This window comes from Heptranchias perlo, chromosome 17 (assembly GCF_035084215.1).
Source record: "Heptranchias perlo isolate sHepPer1 chromosome 17, sHepPer1.hap1, whole genome shotgun sequence".
Lineage (NCBI taxonomy): Eukaryota > Metazoa > Chordata > Chondrichthyes > Hexanchiformes > Hexanchidae > Heptranchias > Heptranchias perlo.
In genome coordinates this window covers 52,309,672-52,327,617 of record NC_090341.1, presented here as the reverse complement: position 1 = coordinate 52,327,617, position 17,946 = coordinate 52,309,672, and the positions used below count along the sequence as shown (strand labels likewise).

Below are 17,946 nucleotides of genomic sequence, written 5' to 3'. Positions count from 1 at the left end.
TGAGGAGATAGACCAGAGTGGAGAGATACAATAGAAAGAAAGTGAGGAGATAGACCAGAGTGGAGAGATACAATAGAAAGAAAGTGAGGAGATAGACCAGAGTGGAGAGATACAATAAAAAGAAAGTGAGGAGATAGACCAGAGTGGAGAGATACAATAGAAAGAAAGTGAGGAGATAGACCAGAGTGGAGAGATACAATAAAAAGAAAGTGAGGAGATAGACCAGAGTGGAGAGATACATTAGAAAGAAAGTGAGGAGATAGACCAGAGTGGAGAGATACATTAGAAAGAAAGTGAGGAGATAGACCAGAGTGGAGAGATACAATAAAAAGAAAGTGAGGAGATAGACCAGAGTGGAGAGATACATTAGAAAGAAAGTGAGGAGATAGACCAGAGTGGAGAGATACATTAGAAAGAAAGTGAGGAGATAGACCAGAGTGGAGAGATACATTAGAAAGAAAGTGAGGAGATAGACCAGAGTGGAGAGATACAATAGAAAGAAAGTGAGGAGATAGACCAGAGTGGAGAGATACAATAAAAAGAAAGTGAGGAGATAGACCAGAGTGGAGAGATACAATAGAAAGAAAGTGAGGAGATAGACCAGAGTGGAGAGATACAATAAAAAGAAAGTGAGGAGATAGACCAGAGTGGAGAGATACATTAGAAAGAAAGTGAGGAGATAGACCAGAGTGGAGAGATACAATAAAAAGAAAGTGAGGAGATAGACCAGAGTGGAGAGATACAATAAAAAGAAAGTGAGGAGATAGACCAGAGTGGAGAGATACATTAGAAAGAAAGTGAGGAGATAGACCAGAGTGGAGAGATACAATAGAAAGAAAGTGAGGAGATAGACCAGAGTGGAGAGATACATTAGAAAGAAAGTGAGGAGATAGACCAGAGTGGAGAGATACATTAGAAAGAAAGTGAGGAGATAGACCAGAGTGGAGAGATACAATAGAAAGAAAGTGGAGAGATAGACCAGAGTGGAGAGATACAATAGAAAGAAAGTGAGGAGATAGACCAGAGTGGAGAGATACATTAGAAAGAAAGTGAGGAGATAGACCAGAGTGGAGAGATACATTAGAAAGAAAGTGAGGAGATAGACCAGAGTGGAGAGATACAATAGAAAGAAAGTGGAGAGATAGACCAGAGTGGAGAGATACAATAGAAAGAAAGTGAGGAGATAGACCAGAGTGGAGAGATACAATAGAAAGAAAGTGAGGAGATAGACCAGAGTGGAGAGATACAATAGAAAGAAAGTGGAGAGATAGACCAGAGTGGAGAGATACATTAGAAAGAAAGTGAGGAGATAGACCAGAGTGGAGAGATACAATAGAAAGAAAGTGAGGAGATAGACCAGAGTGGAGAGATACAATAGAAAGAAAGTGAGGAGATAGACTAGAGTGGAGAGATACATTAGAAAGAAAGTGAGGAGATAGACCAGAGTGGAGAGATACAATAGAAAGAAAGTGAGGAGATAGACCAGAGTGGAGAGATACATTAGAAAGAAAGTGAGGAGATAGACCAGAGTGGAGAGATACATTAGAAAGAAAGTGAGGAGATAGACTAGAGTGGAGAGATACAATAAAAAGAAAGTGAGGAGATAGACCAGAGTGGAGAGATACAATAGAAAGAAAGTGAGGAGATAGACCAGAGTGGAGAGATACAATAGAAAGAAAGTGAGGAGATAGACTAGAGTGGAGAGATACATTAGAAAGAAAGTGAGGAGATAGACCAGAGTGGAGAGATACATTAGAAAGAAAGTGAGGAGATAGACCAGAGTGGAGAGATACAATAGAAAGAAAGTGAGGAGATAGACTAGAGTGGAGAGATACAATAGAAAGAAAGTGAGGAGATAGACCAGAGTGGAGAGATACAATAGAAAGAAAGTGAGGAGATAGACTAGAGTGGAGAGATACATTAGAAAGAAAGTGAGGAGATAGACCAGAGTGGAGAGATACATTAGAAAGAAAGTGAGGAGATAGACCAGAGTGGAGAGATACAATAGAAAGAAAGTGAGGAGATAGACCAGAGTGGAGAGATACATTAGAAAGAAAGTGAGGAGATAGACCAGAGTGGAGAGATACAATAGAAAGAAAGTGAGGAGATAGACCAGAGTGGAGAGATACATTAGAAAGAAAGTGAGGAGATAGACCAGAGTGGAGAGATACAATAGAAAGAAAGTGAGGAGATAGACCAGAGTGGAGAGATACATTAGAAAGAAAGTGAGGAGATAGACCAGAGTGGAGAGATACAATAGAAAGAAAGTGAGGAGATAGACCAGAGTGGAGAGATACATTAGAAAGAAAGTGAGGAGATAGACCAGAGTGGAGAGATACAATAGAAAGAAAGTGAGGAGATAGACCAGAGTGGAGAGATACAATAGAAAGAAAGTGAGGAGATAGACCAGAGTGGAGAGATACAATAAAAAGAAAGTGAGGAGATAGACCAGAGTGGAGAGATACAATAGAAAGAAAGTGAGGAGATAGACCAGAGTGGAGAGATACAATAAAAAGAAAGTGAGGAGATAGACCAGAGTGGAGAGATACAATAAAAAGAAAGTGAGGAGATAGACCAGAGTGGAGAGATACATTAGAAAGAAAGTGAGGAGATAGACCAGAGTGGAGAGATACAATAAAAAGAAAGTGAGGAGATAGACCAGAGTGGAGAGATACAATAAAAAGAAAGTGAGGAGATAGACCAGAGTGGAGAGATACATTAGAAAGAAAGTGAGGAGATAGACCAGAGTGGAGAGATACAATAAAAAGAAAGTGAGGAGATAGACCAGAGTGGAGAGATACAATAGAAAGAAAGTGAGGAGATAGACCAGAGTGGAGAGATACAATAAAAAGAAAGTGAGGAGATAGACCAGAGTGGAGAGATACAATAAAAAGAAAGTGAGGAGATAGACCAGAGTGGAGAGATACAATAGAAAGAAAGTGAGGAGATAGACCAGAGTGGAGAGATACAATAGAAAGAAAGTGAGGAGATAGACCAGAGTGGAGAGATACAATAGAAAGAAAGTGAGGAGATAGACCAGAGTGGAGAGATACAATAAAAAGAAAGTGAGGAGATAGACCAGAGTGGAGAGATACATTAGAAAGAAAGTGAGGAGATAGACCAGAGTGGAGAGATACAATAAAAAGAAAGTGAGGAGATAGACCAGAGTGGAGAGATACAATAGAAAGAAAGTGAGGAGACAGAGACAGAGCACAAAGGTAGGAAAGTGAGGAGACAGACAAGAGTAAAGAGACCGTGGGAGGAAAACAAAGGGATAGACCAAAGCAAAGAACATGTCTGACGCCAACTGCCAACCTGTTTTGGTGGTGTTGGGTGAGGGAGGATTGTAGACCAGGACAGTGGGAGAACGCCATGCTCTTCTTTGAGCCGGACAATAAGATCTTTAACATCCGCCCGATCAGGCAGATGGGGCCTAATTTTTAACGTCTCATCCGCAGGACAGCACCTCCAATAGTGCAGCAGTCCCTCATTACTACACTGGAGTGTTCGACTAATTCTCCCTTAAATCCTATGATTGGCTTGGCTTTGATAGTTATTTGTGTAAAGAGTTCCATATTCTAATCATCCTGTTGAGTTTTTAAAAATAATCCTTCTGAACTCTATGCTCCAAATACTAATTTATGCCCCAATTCACTGACTAGTGGAAATAATAAATAAATCTTTCATTATTTGCTCTCTTGATTTCATCGCTGCACCTGAGACCCCCGCAGCATCCTCAGAACAGAGTGAAGGACAGCTTCATTCCCAGTGATGGCCTGACATTAAAAATTATCTGTTGGGTTCAGTACTTTGCCCTAGATGACTATCATGGTACTTTTTATTTCTTGAATGTTTAGTCCTCCGAATATTCCCGTTGACAAGGCTTCAATCTCATCTGGGTCAGGAGGTCGTGGGTTGAAGCCCCACTTCAGGTCGAGTTTATAAATTGGGCTGACGCTCCAGTGTAGTAATGAAAGAGGTGGGTGCACTGTTGGAGGTGCTGTCCTGCTGATGAGGTGTTAAAATGAGGCCCCGACTGCCTGTTCAGGTGGATGTTAAAGATCCTATGATGCTATTTCGAGAATTGTAGGGAGTTCTTCCACTGTCCTGGCCAACACCCTGCCCTCAACAAATACCCACAACGGGTTAGCTAAGTCATTCGGCCATTGATGGCTATTTGCAGGATGTTGCTGTGTGCAAATTTCGTCTGCTATGTTTGCACTGTACTTTAAAGTAATTCACTGTTTGTGAAGTGCTTTGGGATGTTTGAAAGGTGAGATGAGACACTACATAAATGCAGGTTATTCCTTTCTCCATGTCCATCATTCATTTAATGGCTCAACAATCGAACGGCATGTGTTGGGGGTGATGCAAATCAAAGGGGACTCTGGGCCATGTCCTATTCTGCTATTTACTTATTTTTTAACGAGGAAACTCCCTGACATTCTTTACATTCATTTGAATTTTGCAGCCGGAAAATCTGTTGTATACATCGAAAGATTCGAACGCAGTTCTCAAGCTCACGGATTTCGGGTTTGCTAAAGAAACAACGCTCCACAACTCTCTAGCAACGCCCTGCTACACACCGTACTATGTCGGTGAGTGCCAAGAGAGTTCTTTTCATACTTTCTCTAATGCGAATATCTGTCGAGGTTGACAGCAAGGTCAAGTAACCGGGAAACATGAGAACCATTCAGCAACTGTGTTTGATGCTCGACCGCTGACTATTTTTAATTAATTGAGAAACTAAGCTGAAGGGTCAGGACCCGCAGTGCAGGGCACCACCAAGGTGGGAAAGAGTGAAATAAAAAGCCAGATAAAATCCTAGAACTCCCTACCTAACAACATTGTGGGAGTACCTTCACCACATAGACTACAGTGGTTCAAGAAGGTGCACCGCCACCTTCTAAAAGAGCAACTAGGGAGGGACAGTAAATGCTGGCCTAGCCAACAACACCCACATCCCAAAGAATGATAGATAGATAAATAAATAAATTGGGAATTAGATGCCACACTTGGGTTTTAAAAGCCTGAAGATTATACAAGAAAGGGAAGACCGAAGGAAGTAGGAGTTCCCCACTTTTGAGGTCTTGGGAAAGAGTGAGTTAGAGAAGAGGATGCGATGAGTCTTGCATAAGAACATAAGAAATAGGAGCAGGAGTAGGCCAATCGGCCCCTCGAGCCTGCTCCGCCATTCAATAAGATCATGGCTGATTTCAGCACAGTGAGGATACAGGTAGGATTCCGAGCATTTGAGATTCCACAATGGTAGCTGGAAAGAATTCTCCATTTCTACACTTGCCGTCCCGCAATTTTCCACCGTCCACTTTAATGGGTGGAAACTCGTGATGCGGCAAGCCAGGAGCAGGAAATCCCAGCCAGGGAGTGAAGGGTCCTGCCAGCCTGAGGAGGAGCTGTAGGCATTAACCTTTTGTTTCTCTAATCAGTAAATGCATTTGTCCATCTAATAAAGAAGTCATTCAGGAGGCAACATTTTATGAGGCCCTGCACCATTCCCTGGGCGTCACATGAAGTGAGCAGCTTAGCAGAAAACTGAGGGTGTAATTTTCCAATAAGCCTCCCTCTGCAGGCAAGGCCCTGCACGGGGCCTCAGAAAATTTCACCCATTTCTCCAAGTCATTTTTAAAACTGATTTCTGCAGTTAAATAACTACTCTTCCTCAGCCAAGTAAGTAGAGAGATTCCTCACTCCCTCTGCCAGTGCCATGCTCACCCTATCATCAGATGTTAGGTGTGCAGGAGTGACTTTCCATCTGACCCTCCGCTCCGCAGCTCTCTTTCTTGACAGAACTGTGGAAGTCACACATTGGCTTCGGTGAGTGACAATTAACTCTGCTAATGCGGCAGAGCTCAAGCACCGAGTGAGAGTTCCACAGATAGGAGGCGGAGCATGGAGCTGGCACTGTGTGAAAAGTGCTTTGGGACGATGCAGAACATCCACGTGGACCTGTGCCAGCTCTTGTGCAGCTTATGTAAGCATGGAGTCTGGCCTAAAGTGTAAGTAGCTCACATGGCAATGATTTGGTCTCGAGTCTTGCAGAGGACTAATAACCTGACCATGTCTGATACTGTACAGGCTGCCTTATGCCATCCTCGTCATGTTTATTCATCTGAGTGGCTTTGGACTGTTGGAATCCATGAACAAAAGATGTTGGCTCTAAAATTGCTTGGGTTGTGATCCCAGTGGTTATGTCAGTATTGCACCAACCGGATTTTGCAGGTCAGCAGGGGGGCACCTCATTTACATGGGATGGGCGGACACAAGCGGCAATTGGGGAACGCCCCTGGTGCCCACCCATCCCATGACGACCACAAACTCCAGCACCATGGTCTCCCTGGCACTCTGTGTAAGGGGGCGGATCTGTCAAAAATGATTTTAGATTAACCTTTTTTTCTGGGGTCCAGGCCATTTGCATCCACCCATTTGCCCTACTCCGCAGCAATGCCAAGTCCTTGAGGAGTGGGAACTCCCCTGGAGACTTCCCCTCCACCCCAGCCACCATTTTCCATCCCTCTCAAGGCAGCCAGGAAATTCCTGGAAATGACGGAGAACTGGTGGAATTTCAAAGATCTATTTTCTCTGACAATCAGAGCGATAACCTACAACCACGGATATCTGTCTTGTAGAGCACTGAGTTTGCTGATGACAAGTAAGGAACGACTCAACAAACCTGTCACCCAGCTACAATGTCATAGTTCTTTTTCCTACATTGCAACAGAGACTACAATTCAAAAGTACTTCATTGCCTGTAAAGCACATTGGGACATCCTGAGGTCGCAAAAGGCACTATAAATGCAAGTTTGTTCTTTCTTTGATTCTCAGACCCATGGTCCCATCAAGTGCTGGATTGGGGAAGACCCCTGAGATGCCTGGAATTTTTCATTCCCACTTTGTGACCAGCTTTTCGAGCCATTGTCTCCACCTGTTTTCCCCAAATAGAAGTAATTACCAACCAGGGAACTGAATGATAGCTCAATACTCTTAGAGTAGAGATAGGCACATCGTGGTCCAGTCCTTGGTAGAGTTAGTCACTTGGTCTTCTAGATGTTGACTCTAACATGACGTTTGTCCACCAATGTCCAGATCTGTCTATCTCTGTAGATATACAGAGCTGACTTATCTTTCAAATGAGGAGTTAGCCTCTCTGCAGGTGGGGGTATCAACAGCAAAGAGCACATCATCTCTTATGATTACCTCACCTGGCTCAGCGATGAAGACAAGAAACCGAGTGGGGCCGAGCACACTTCTGAGTTCAACGAAAGATTGTTCATAGTGATATTTTCATCCCTCCCCAAAGGAATTCAATATGGTACAAATGGCCAATTTCTCAATGATGTTGTCATCAAAGTCTCCAGCTTGCTCCCCTTGTATGCTATGTTTATGATTCATCCTGTGAATATAACCATGCATGCTGCATCACATATATATAACTCCTGACTACCTTGATACACACTCTCCACACAGATATAACACCATTACATGTTGTGAGTTCTGTTTTTTTTTTAATTCATTCTCGGGATGTGGGCGTCGCTGGCAAAGGCAGCATTTATTGCCCATCCCTAATTGCCCTTGAGAAGGTGGTGGTGAGCCGTCTTCTTAAACCACTGCAGTCCATGTGGTGAAGGTTCTCCCACAGTGCTGTTAGGTAGGGAGTTCCAGGATTTTGACCCAGCGACTATGAAGGAACGGCGATATATTTCCAAGTCGGGATTGTGTGTGACTTGGAGGGGAACATGCAGGTGGTGGTGTTTCCATGCACCTGCTGCCCTTGTCTTTCTAGGCGGTAGAGTTTGTGGGTTTGGGAGATACTGTCGAAGAAGCCTTGGCGAGCTGCTGTAGTACATCTTGTAGATGGTACACACTGCAGCTACAGTGTGCCGGTGGTGAAGGGAGTGAATGTTTAAGGTGGTGGATGGGGTGCCAATCAAGTGGGCTGCTTTGTCTTGGATGGTGTCGAGCTTCTTGAGTGTTGTTGGAGCTGCACTCATCCAGGCAAGTGGAGAGTATTCCATCATACTCCTGACTTGTGCCTTGTAGATGGTGGAAAGGCTTTGGGGAGTCGGGAGGTGAGTCACTCACCGCAGAATACCCAGCCTCTGACCTGCTCTTATAGCCACAGTATTTATGTGGCTGGTCCAGTTAAGTTTCTGGTCAATGTTGATGGTGGGGGATTCGGCGATGGTAATGCTGTCGAATGTCAAGGGAGGTGGTTAGACACTCTCTTGTTGAAGATGGTTATTGCCTGGCACTTGTCTGGCGCAAATGTTACTTGCCACTTATCAGCCCAAGCCTGGATGTTGACCAGGTCTTGCTGCATGCGGGCTCGGACTACTTCATAGGAACATAGGAACAGGAGTAGGCCATTCAGCCCCTCGTGCCTGCTCCGCCATTTGATAAGATCATGGCTGACCTGTGATCTAACTCCATATACCCGCCTTTGGCCCATATCCCTTAATACCTTTGGTTGCCAAAAAGCTATCTATCTCAGGTTTAAATTTAGTAATTGAGCTAGTATCAATTGCCGTTTGCGGAAGAGAGTTCCAAACCTCTGTGCAAAAATGTTTTCTAATCTCGCTCCTGAAAGGTCTGGCTCTAATTTTTAGACTGTGCCCCCTACTCCTAAAATCCCCAACCAGCGGAAATAGTTTCTCTCTATCCACCCTATCTGTTCCCCTTAATATCTTATAAACTTCGATCAGATCACCCCTTAACCTTTGAAACTCTAGAGAATGCAACCCCAATTTGTGTAATCTCTCCTCGTAACTTAACCCTTGAAGTCCGGGCATCATTCCAGTAAACCTACGCTGCACTCCCTCCAAGGCCAATATGTCTTTCTGAAGTTGCGGTGCCCAGAACTGCTCGCAGTACTCCAGGTGCGGTCTAACCAGGGTTTTGTATAGCTGCAGCATAACTTCTGCCACCTTGTGCTCTAGTCCTCTAGATATAAAGGCCAGCATTCCATTAGCCTTATTGATTATTTTCTGCACCTGTTCATGACACTTCAATAATCTATGTACCTGAACCCTTAAGTCCCTTTGGACATCCACTGTTTTTAACTTTTTGCCATTTAGAAAGAACCCTGTTCTATCCTTTTTTGATCCAAGATGGATGACCTCACATTTGTCTGCATTAAATTCCATTTGCCACAGTTTTGCCCATTCACCTAATCTATCAATATCCCTTTGTAATTTTATGTTTTCATCTACACTGCTTACAATGCCACCAATCTTTGTGTCATCGGCAAACTTAGACATGAGACTTTCTATGCCTTCATCTAAGTCATTAATAAATATTGTGAATAATTGAGGCCCCAAGACAGGTCCCTGCGGGACTCCACTAGTCACATCCTGCCAATGTGAGTACCTACCCATTATCCCTACTCTCTGTCGCCTTTCGCTCAGCCAACTTCCTAACCAAGTCCGTACTTTTCCCTCGATTCCATGGGCTTCTATTTTAGCTAACAGCCTCTTATGTGGGACCTCATCAAATGCCTTCTGGAAGTCCATATAAATAACATCCATTGACATTCCCCTGTCCACTACTTTAGTCATCCCTTCAAAAAATTCAATCAGGTTTGTCAGGCACGACCTACCTTTCACAAATCCATGCTGACTCTCTCTGATCAACTGAAAATTCTCGAGGTGTTCAGTCACCCTATCCTTAATTATAGACTCCAGCATTTTCCCCACAACAGATGTTAGGCTAACTGGTCTATAATTCCCCGGTTTCCCTCTCTCTCCTTTCTTAAAAAGTGGAGTGACGTGCAATTTTCCAATCTAGAGGGACAGTTCCTCAGACAGTTCATTATCTGAGGGGTTGCATATAGAACTGAACACTGTGCAATCATCAGCGAACACCCCCATTTCTGACCTTATGATGGAGGGAAGGTCATTGATGAAGCAGCTGAAGATGGTTGGGCCTAGGACACTGCCCTGAGGAACTCCTGCAGTGATGTCCTGCGACTGAGATGATTGGCCTCCAACAACCACTACTATCTTCCTTTGTGCCAGGTATGACTCCAGCCACTGGAAAGTTTTCCCCCGACTTTAATTTTACTAGGGCTTCTTGTTGCCACACTCTGTCAAATGCTGCCTTGATGTCAAGGGCAGTCACTCTCACCTCATCTCTGAAAATCAGCTCTTTGGTCCATATTTGGACGCTTGATGACACCTTCCATCACTTTGCTGATGATTCAGTGTAGACTGATGGGGCGGTAATTGGCCGGATTGGATTTGTCCTGCTTTTTGTGGATAGGACATACCTGGGCAATTTTCCACATCGTCAGGTAGATGCCAGAGTTGTAGCTGTACTGGAACAGTTTGGCTAGAGGTGTGGCTAGTTCTGGAGCACAAATCTTCAGCACTGCAGCGGGGATGTTGGCTGGGCCCATAGCCTTTGAAATCACGTGGAGTGAATCGAATTGGCTGAAGTCTGGCTTCTGTGATGGTGGGGATATCGGGAGGAGGCCGAGATGGATCATCCACTCGGCACTTCTGGCTGAAGATGGTTGCAAACGCTTCAGCCTTGTCTTTTGCAATTACGAGCTGGGCTCCGTCATCATTGAGGATGGGGATGTTCACAGATTGGTGAGGACGTGGTCAAGTAAGTTTTTTTTTCCCTCGTGTCTATGTTCTCACCACCTGCCGCAGGCCCAGTCTGGCAGTTATGTCCTTCAGGATTCGGCCAGCTCGGTCAGTAGTGGTGCTACCGAGCCACTCTTGGTGATGGACATTGAAGTCCCCCACCCAGAGTACATCCTGTGCCCTTCCTACCCTCTGCTTCCTCCAAGTGGTGCTCAACATGGAGGAGGACTGATTCATTAGCTGAGGGAGGACGGTAGGTGGTAATCAGCAGGAGGTTTCCTTGCCCATGTTTGACCTGATGCCATGAGATTTCATGGGGTCTGGAGTCAATGTTGAGGACTCCCAGGGCCACTCCCTCCTGACTGTATAGCACTGTACTGCCACCTCTGGTGGGTCTGTCCTGCTGTTGGGACAGGACATACCCAGGGATGGTGATGGAGGAATCTAGGACGTTGGCTGAAAGGTATGATTCTGTGAGTATGGCTATGTCAGGCTGTTGCTTGACTAGTCCGTGGGACAGCTCTCCCAATTTTGGCACAAGTCCCCAGATGTTAGTGAGGAGGACTTTGCAGGGTTGACTGGGCTCGGTTTGCCTTAGTCGTGTCCAGTGCCATGTGGTCCATCTGGTTTTATTCTTATGACTTTTTGCAGCAGGATTGTACAACTGAATGGCTTGCTAGGCCATTTCAGAGGGCAATTAAGAATCAACCACATTGCTGTGGGTCTGGAGTCACATATAGGCCAGACCAGGTAAGGACGGCAGGTTTCCTTCCCTTAAGGACATTAGTGAACCAGATGGGTTTTTACGACAATCCAGTAGTGTCACGGCCACCATTACTGATACTAGCTTTTTATTCCAGATTTTATTTAATTAACTGAATTTAAATTCCCCAGCTGCCGTGGCGGGATTTGAACTCACTGTCTCCAGATTATTAGTCCAGGCCTCTGGATTACTAGTCCAGTAACAAAACCACTATGCTACCGTACCCAATTTAGGTGTCCCTTTAGCAAGGGAACAGTACAATGATATTTCAGTTCCCCTTAAGGTTATCTATCCTCTTGGATCCGTTGTTATTTTGCATGGTGTTTGGTGTTGCCCTGGATTGCTATTCACTTTCTCGTGTCTTCACAGCCCCAGAGGTCCTAGGCCCAGAAAAATATGACAAGTCTTGTGACATGTGGTCCCTGGGAGTGATCATGTACATTCTGTAAGTAATTGCAATTTGCTGCCTCATCATCTCCAATGCTTCTTTTAAACTTATTTTCTTGGCTCCACGAACGTTATCAAAGTGGCCAGATGTTTTACAGGCTGTTCATTTGATAAGTAGCAAACTTTAATCAGCACAACTCCGTGACCCGGAATTTCCTGGATCACACTTATACAGAAATTAGGCTGAAACTTACACTGGTTTCTATGTCGATCTTGCCGTCAGAAACTTGTGCCCAAATTTCCTGTGAATCGCACTAGCATACATCACAACATAAAAACCCGTTTAAGACGAGCGGAGATCAGTGTAAACAAGTGGGGCCCAAGGAAAGCGTGGAACATGTACCATCTTCCTTCTTTAAGTTCCTCTTTATCTTACTGACATTATTAAAATTGAAGTTTGAAGCCATCGGGCTATTGTTTATTCACTTTAAGCACAGCATGTTTAAGAAAATGCAATTGTTGAAGCTTTTCCCTCTTTTTAATATAACAGAATCTGATACCATTTTAAAAAAAACATTGAGAGATATAGAACATACAGTGCAGGCCTCAGTAAGGAGAAATTTAAAAATTGCTATAAAGCACCAGAATTAGTTACTTTGGGCTCTGCTACACCTAATCTTTTTGGTGTAAATTTATGCCTATTCAGGAAACTCGCATTTTTTTGCATGGGGGCAGGGCTACGTTAATGAGCCCACTTGGGAGCAGCGCAAATTATCAAGGAAACTCTTGCGTATCGATGTTTCGGTGTAAAATTGGTATAAATCAGATACGCACAAATTTCCTCGGAGTGCGGGGGGGGGAGCGGTGGAGGGAAAGAACCAGCACAACTCCACTCTTACACCAGTGTTACACCGAAACGGTCCAGGAAATTCTGGGCCAATGTTGCAGTTGAAGCTAGCCAATAAAGAGTGCTGATTATTCAGTGGGTAAGTGCACCAAACCAGTATGTGATAGGCTGGAAGGTCTAAGCTTCCATCCAAGGCCTATGATGAGACACCTAATCTCAGCCAGGACAGTGGTAGGAAATCTGCAATTGGCCTCAGTGCTGACTGGAGAGGGGAAAAAATCAGCCAGGACCCTCCTCTGCTCCTGACTGCTGTTCAGTGAACTTTTGTGGAAATGTGTGCAAATGTGAGCACAGGGTTTGGCTTGATTGTGATTCCTGCCACAGTCAAATAACCCGTTGGCCTGCTCCATCCGTGCTCACGAACAAAAATAAGCCACTTGACTGAGGTACCAGAGGGTTGCCAGCACCTGTGGACTCTGTTCCTCCAACAGGAAGCACCTTTGGAAGAGAGGGGGAGAAACTTGGGGAAACAGAATAGTTTGCCTCTGTACATGGTTAGCAAAGAGCACTGTTAAACAATATACCTGTGCCCGCAGGCTGTGTGGGTATCCTCCGTTCTACTCCAATCACGGCCTGGCCATCTCTCCTGGTATGAAGAGGAGGATCCGAATGGGGCAGTATGAGTTTCCCAATCCAGAGTGGTCAGAAGTCTCCAAGGAAGGTAACTGAACACGTGGAACTAGAAACCCAGTGTCTCCATACTTGTATCACTTATAACAACAGACCTGCTGGCGGCTGAGTCAGGTACATTCCAGCAGGCTTTGAATGTAACGCTCAGCAAACGTTTGCTTCAAAATGTACGTTCACCCTTTTTCACGTTGTTAATTTTTGGCAACTTTGTTCTCATCAAAGCCATAAATTGTAATTTATTGTCAGTGACGGGGAATGAACAGTTCTATTCATGTGGGTTTCATGCAGAGTGAAAAGCTCCCTGGGCCTCTGCATCTAACCAATGTCTGATCTAGGAGTGTTTGATTGGACAGTGTAGAGGGAGCTTTACTCTGTATCTAACCCGTGCTGTACCTGCCCTGGGAGTGTTTGATGGGACAGTGTAGAGGGAGCTTTACTCTGTATCTAACCCGTGCTGTACCTGCCCTGAGTGATAGATTGGACAGTGTAGAGGGAGCTTTACTCTGTATCTAACCCGTGCTGTACCTGCCCTGAGTGATAGATTGGACAGTGTAGAGGGAGCTTTACTCTGTATCTAACCCGTGCTGTACCTGCCCTGAGTGATAGATTGGACAGTGTAGAGGGAGCTTTACTCTGTATCTAACCCGTGCTGTACCTGCCCTGAGTGATAGATTGGACAGTGTAGAGGGAGCTTTACTCTGTATCTAACCCGTGCTGTACCTGTCCTGAGTGATAGATTGGACAGTGTAGAGGGAGCTTTACTCTGTATCTAACCCGTGCTGTACCTGCCCTGAGTGATAGATTGGACAGTGTAGAGGGAGCTTTACTCTGTATCTAACCCGTGCTGTACCTGCCCTGAGTGATAGATTGGACAGTGTAGAGGGAGCTTTACTCTGTATCTAACCCGTGCTGTACCTGTCCTGAGTGATAGATTGGACAGTGTAGAGGGAGCTTTACTCTGTATCTAACCCGTGCTGTACCTGCCCTGAGTGATAGATTGGACAGTGTAGAGGGAGCTTTACTCTGTATCTAACCCGTGCTGTACCTGCCCTGAGTGATAGATTGGACAGTGTAGAGGGAGCTTTACTCTGTATCTAACCCGTGCTGTACCTGTCCTGAGTGATAGATTGGACAGTGTAGAGGGAGCTTTACTCTGTATCTAACCTGTGCTGTACCTGCCCTGAGTGATAGATTGGACAGTGTAGAGGGAGCTTTACTCTGTATCTAACCCGTGCTGTACCTGCCCTGAGTGATAGATTGGACAGTGTAGAGGGAGCTTTACTCTGTATCTAACCCGTGCTGTACCTGCCCTGAGTGATAGATTGGACAGTGTAGAGGGAGCACACAGTGCAGTGTTACTGAATGGACCCAGTGGGTCATAACCACTTGCCAGTATTTGAAAGTTTTGTACTTTGTTTCAAGCAGATGTGGAGAAGTTCACCAAATGAAGTGATTCTTTGCAGATCTTGGTGACTGCTCTGTTACCTGATCATCTATCATGGGTAGAGTTTGAGGTCATTGGTTTGATGCTTGGTCAAACAACCTCAGTTGCACAGAATCAAAAGAGGTGGAAATATGACATTGTCCTGATCGAAGTTCAATCAGACAAGAACATGAGAGAACAGTGAGACTCTCTCTGTAAAAGGGTAAAACGCACCATTCTAGAATGAGTCATGATGCTGAGATCGTCTGTATAAATATTAATGGTAAGTAATTATTAAACAGAGAGCTGGTGAAACAGTAGTCAGCTGCTCTGTAGCAAGCATCATTCAGTTCTCTGGCTCTGATTCCCAACTCTTAGCTAATGTCTGTACATTTAATGTATTTCAAGATTATCCACAGGTGTGATTAAGTTGATGCACTTTGGCTGTAAGTGATCTGTCTAAGCACAGCCCCCATCCATAGTGCGACACACTATCTAGATTTAAAAATCATTAGTTACACTCCCCTGATGGCAAATTCCCTGCCAGTGTGGAACTGGGCCAAACAAACCAGGCGAGCTCGGGTTCAATCCACACAGGAGAGCAGCGGCTACACTTTCCCCTCCTCCCAGGTACAAGGGCCATCAGTCAGGGTTCCCATTCCTTTTTCTTATATTCATTCTTGGGATGTGGGTGTCGCTAGCAAAGCCGGCATTTATTGGCCATCCTTAGTTGTCCTGAAAAGGTGATGGTGAGCCGCCTTCTTGAACCGCTGGTAGCAAGTTTGATAGAACTCATTGGTTTGCTAGGCCACTTCAGTAGGCAGTTAAGAGTCAACCTCGTTGGTGTGGGACTGGAGTCACTTATAGACCAGACTGGGTAAGGACAGCAGGTTTCCTTTCCTAAAGGAGATAAGTGAACCTGTTGGATTTTTACAATACAACAGCTTCATGGTCACTTTTAACTGGTACCAGATTTTTAAAAATTAAATTCAAGTGATTTGAACACTTTCTCTGGACTATTGGTCCAGGACTCTAGATTACAAGTCCAGTGACTCAGGCTGGAAAGTGCATGTGTAGACACCAGGTGAGGACCAGATGCGCCTTCTCCACAGTCGAACATCCTGTCCACACTGTCTAGGCTTCCCCGTGAAGAACGGCTGGTTTGAAGATTTGCCTGAGCTGTGACCCTGGCACTTGGTGCTCTGTTCAGTAATGGGAATTTTCGCCCTCTGTTTTCGCGGCGTTGAGCTGTTGCATCAGAGGCAGTTGGTTTGTATAACTGTTAAATTTCTTTTCTTTGCAGCAAAAGATTTGATCCGCCACGTGCTGAAGACGGACCCCACAGAGCGAATGACGATCACCGAGTTTATGAACCACACTTGGATTAACGTAGGTCTCGCCAAACTCCAGCCTTTTCTTTCTTGACATCACGCGCCAGTACAGCTCCATGGGATGGATACCACACTCCGCAGTTTGCAGGAGAATATTTGAACTCTGCAGTTGTACTGATGTGTGGGGGAGCCAATAGAATCATCAGATCTAAAAGGTGTGTGTGTTAGTAATGAGGATGGTACAGTGCTAGCGATTACAATGTGAGTGTAGATAATAGCAACACCACAAGAGCTGCTCAAGGTGTGACTACATTATTCATGGACACACCACAACAGAAGAGAGACTGTAACCTGCTGTAACACAACACCTGTATCAAACGTTAAGTGTGGAAAATACATTCCCACCCCCGGTTTCCTCCCCTCTTCTGAAGTTGTTTCTAGTCCTGTTAGGGTCAATTGTCCTCTGCTATCTCGCCCAGGCTTTCAGGTGTCAGTTTACCCTGTGAATATCAGCAGACTATTAGACCGGGAAAGGGGGAGGGGCTGGGCCATCAATGCCGAGTCTGATCCTCTCTCTACCTGACGTCCTTTCTAACATGTCACTGGATAGCATCAGGAGCGGGTGTCCTGGCTCTGATTTTCCCACTTCCCAAACTAGGCCAATTGTAACACCCTTCCTGAATTAATGGCGTCATTTGAGGGGAGTTTTGTAGAAAAGGTTATGGAGCGGCTTGTGGAAAGAGCGAGTTGACTGACCAAATCATTCAAATGCCCTTTGTACTTCCAGCAATCGATGGCGGTTCCTCAGACTCCACTCCATACGAGCAGAGTCCTCCAAGAAGAGAAAGATATGTGGGAGGAGGTGAAGGTCAGTGTGCTCTCTCTCACATGTCAAACACAGCAGTTCAGAATAAAAGAAGCCAAACATGATGTAAACAGTGTGGTTAGAAGCAGAAAGAAAGAATTTGCATTTCTATAGCGCCTTTCACTACCCCATGATGTCCCAAAGCGCTTTACAGCCAATTAAGTACTTTTTTGACATGTAGTCAACTGTTGTAGGAAACACGGCAGCCAATTTGTGCACAGCAAGATACCACAAACAGCAATGTGATAATGACCAGATAATTTTTTTGTGTGTTGGATGAGTGATAACTGTTGGCCAGGACACCGGGGAGAACTCATAAGAACATAAGAAATAGGAGCAGGAGTAGGCCAATCGGCCCCTCGAGCCTGCTCCGCCATTCAATAAAATCATGGCTGATCTGATCCTAACCTCAAATCTAAATTCATGTCCAATTTCCTGCCCGCTCCCCGTAACCCCTAATCCCCTGCTCTTCTTCGAAATAGTGCCACAAGATCTTTTACAACCACCTGAGAGAGCAGAGTGGGGCTTCGGTTTAACGACTCATCCAAAACATGGCACCTCCAACAGTGCAGCACTCCCTCAGTACTGCACTGGAGTATAAGCCTAGATTTTGTGCTCAAGTCTCGAGTAGAAATTGAACTCACAACCTCCTGGCTCCGAGGTGACAGAGTTGCCCGCTGAGCCACGGCTGACGTGAATGGGATTGACAAAGCTGAGCTGGACCGGTTGTTCACTGACAAAGGATTCATATACCATGGAGAAAGAGTTAGAAACTAGGAAGTTGAGAGTAAGAAAGAAGTTCACGGAGAGCGACTAAACTAGAGACTGCGTGCGATAAGACAATAAAACACAGTTCAAGAGCAGGTTGGGAGGAAGATTTGTGCAGACGTGTTTAAAATGTGAGGTAATTTACCATTGTTTTCATTCATTTACCATCCACATACACAAAGGAAGGAACTGGCTGGACCAATGAAGCTCCTTCATCCTGTCTACATAATAGACCAGTGTCCCGATCACTAAGGGATGGAAGGAACTT

At 44.9% G+C, this 17,946-nt stretch overlaps 1 protein-coding gene across 2 annotated transcripts in view; it reads left to right on the top strand.

The window, feature by feature from the left end:
• Nucleotides 1-17,946, top strand: part of LOC137334310 (MAP kinase-activated protein kinase 2-like) — a 101,387-nt gene that overhangs the window by 75,907 nt on the left and 7,534 nt on the right. For both annotated transcript variants that reach the window (XM_067998998.1, XM_067998999.1), the window contains 5 exons: nt 4,472-4,598; nt 11,737-11,812; nt 13,198-13,322; nt 16,018-16,103; nt 16,833-16,913. In XM_067998998.1, the coding sequence (XP_067855099.1) occupies nt 4,472-4,598; nt 11,737-11,812; nt 13,198-13,322; nt 16,018-16,103; nt 16,833-16,913 (495 nt within the window). The remainder of the gene's footprint in view (nt 1-4,471; nt 4,599-11,736; nt 11,813-13,197; nt 13,323-16,017; nt 16,104-16,832; nt 16,914-17,946) is intronic.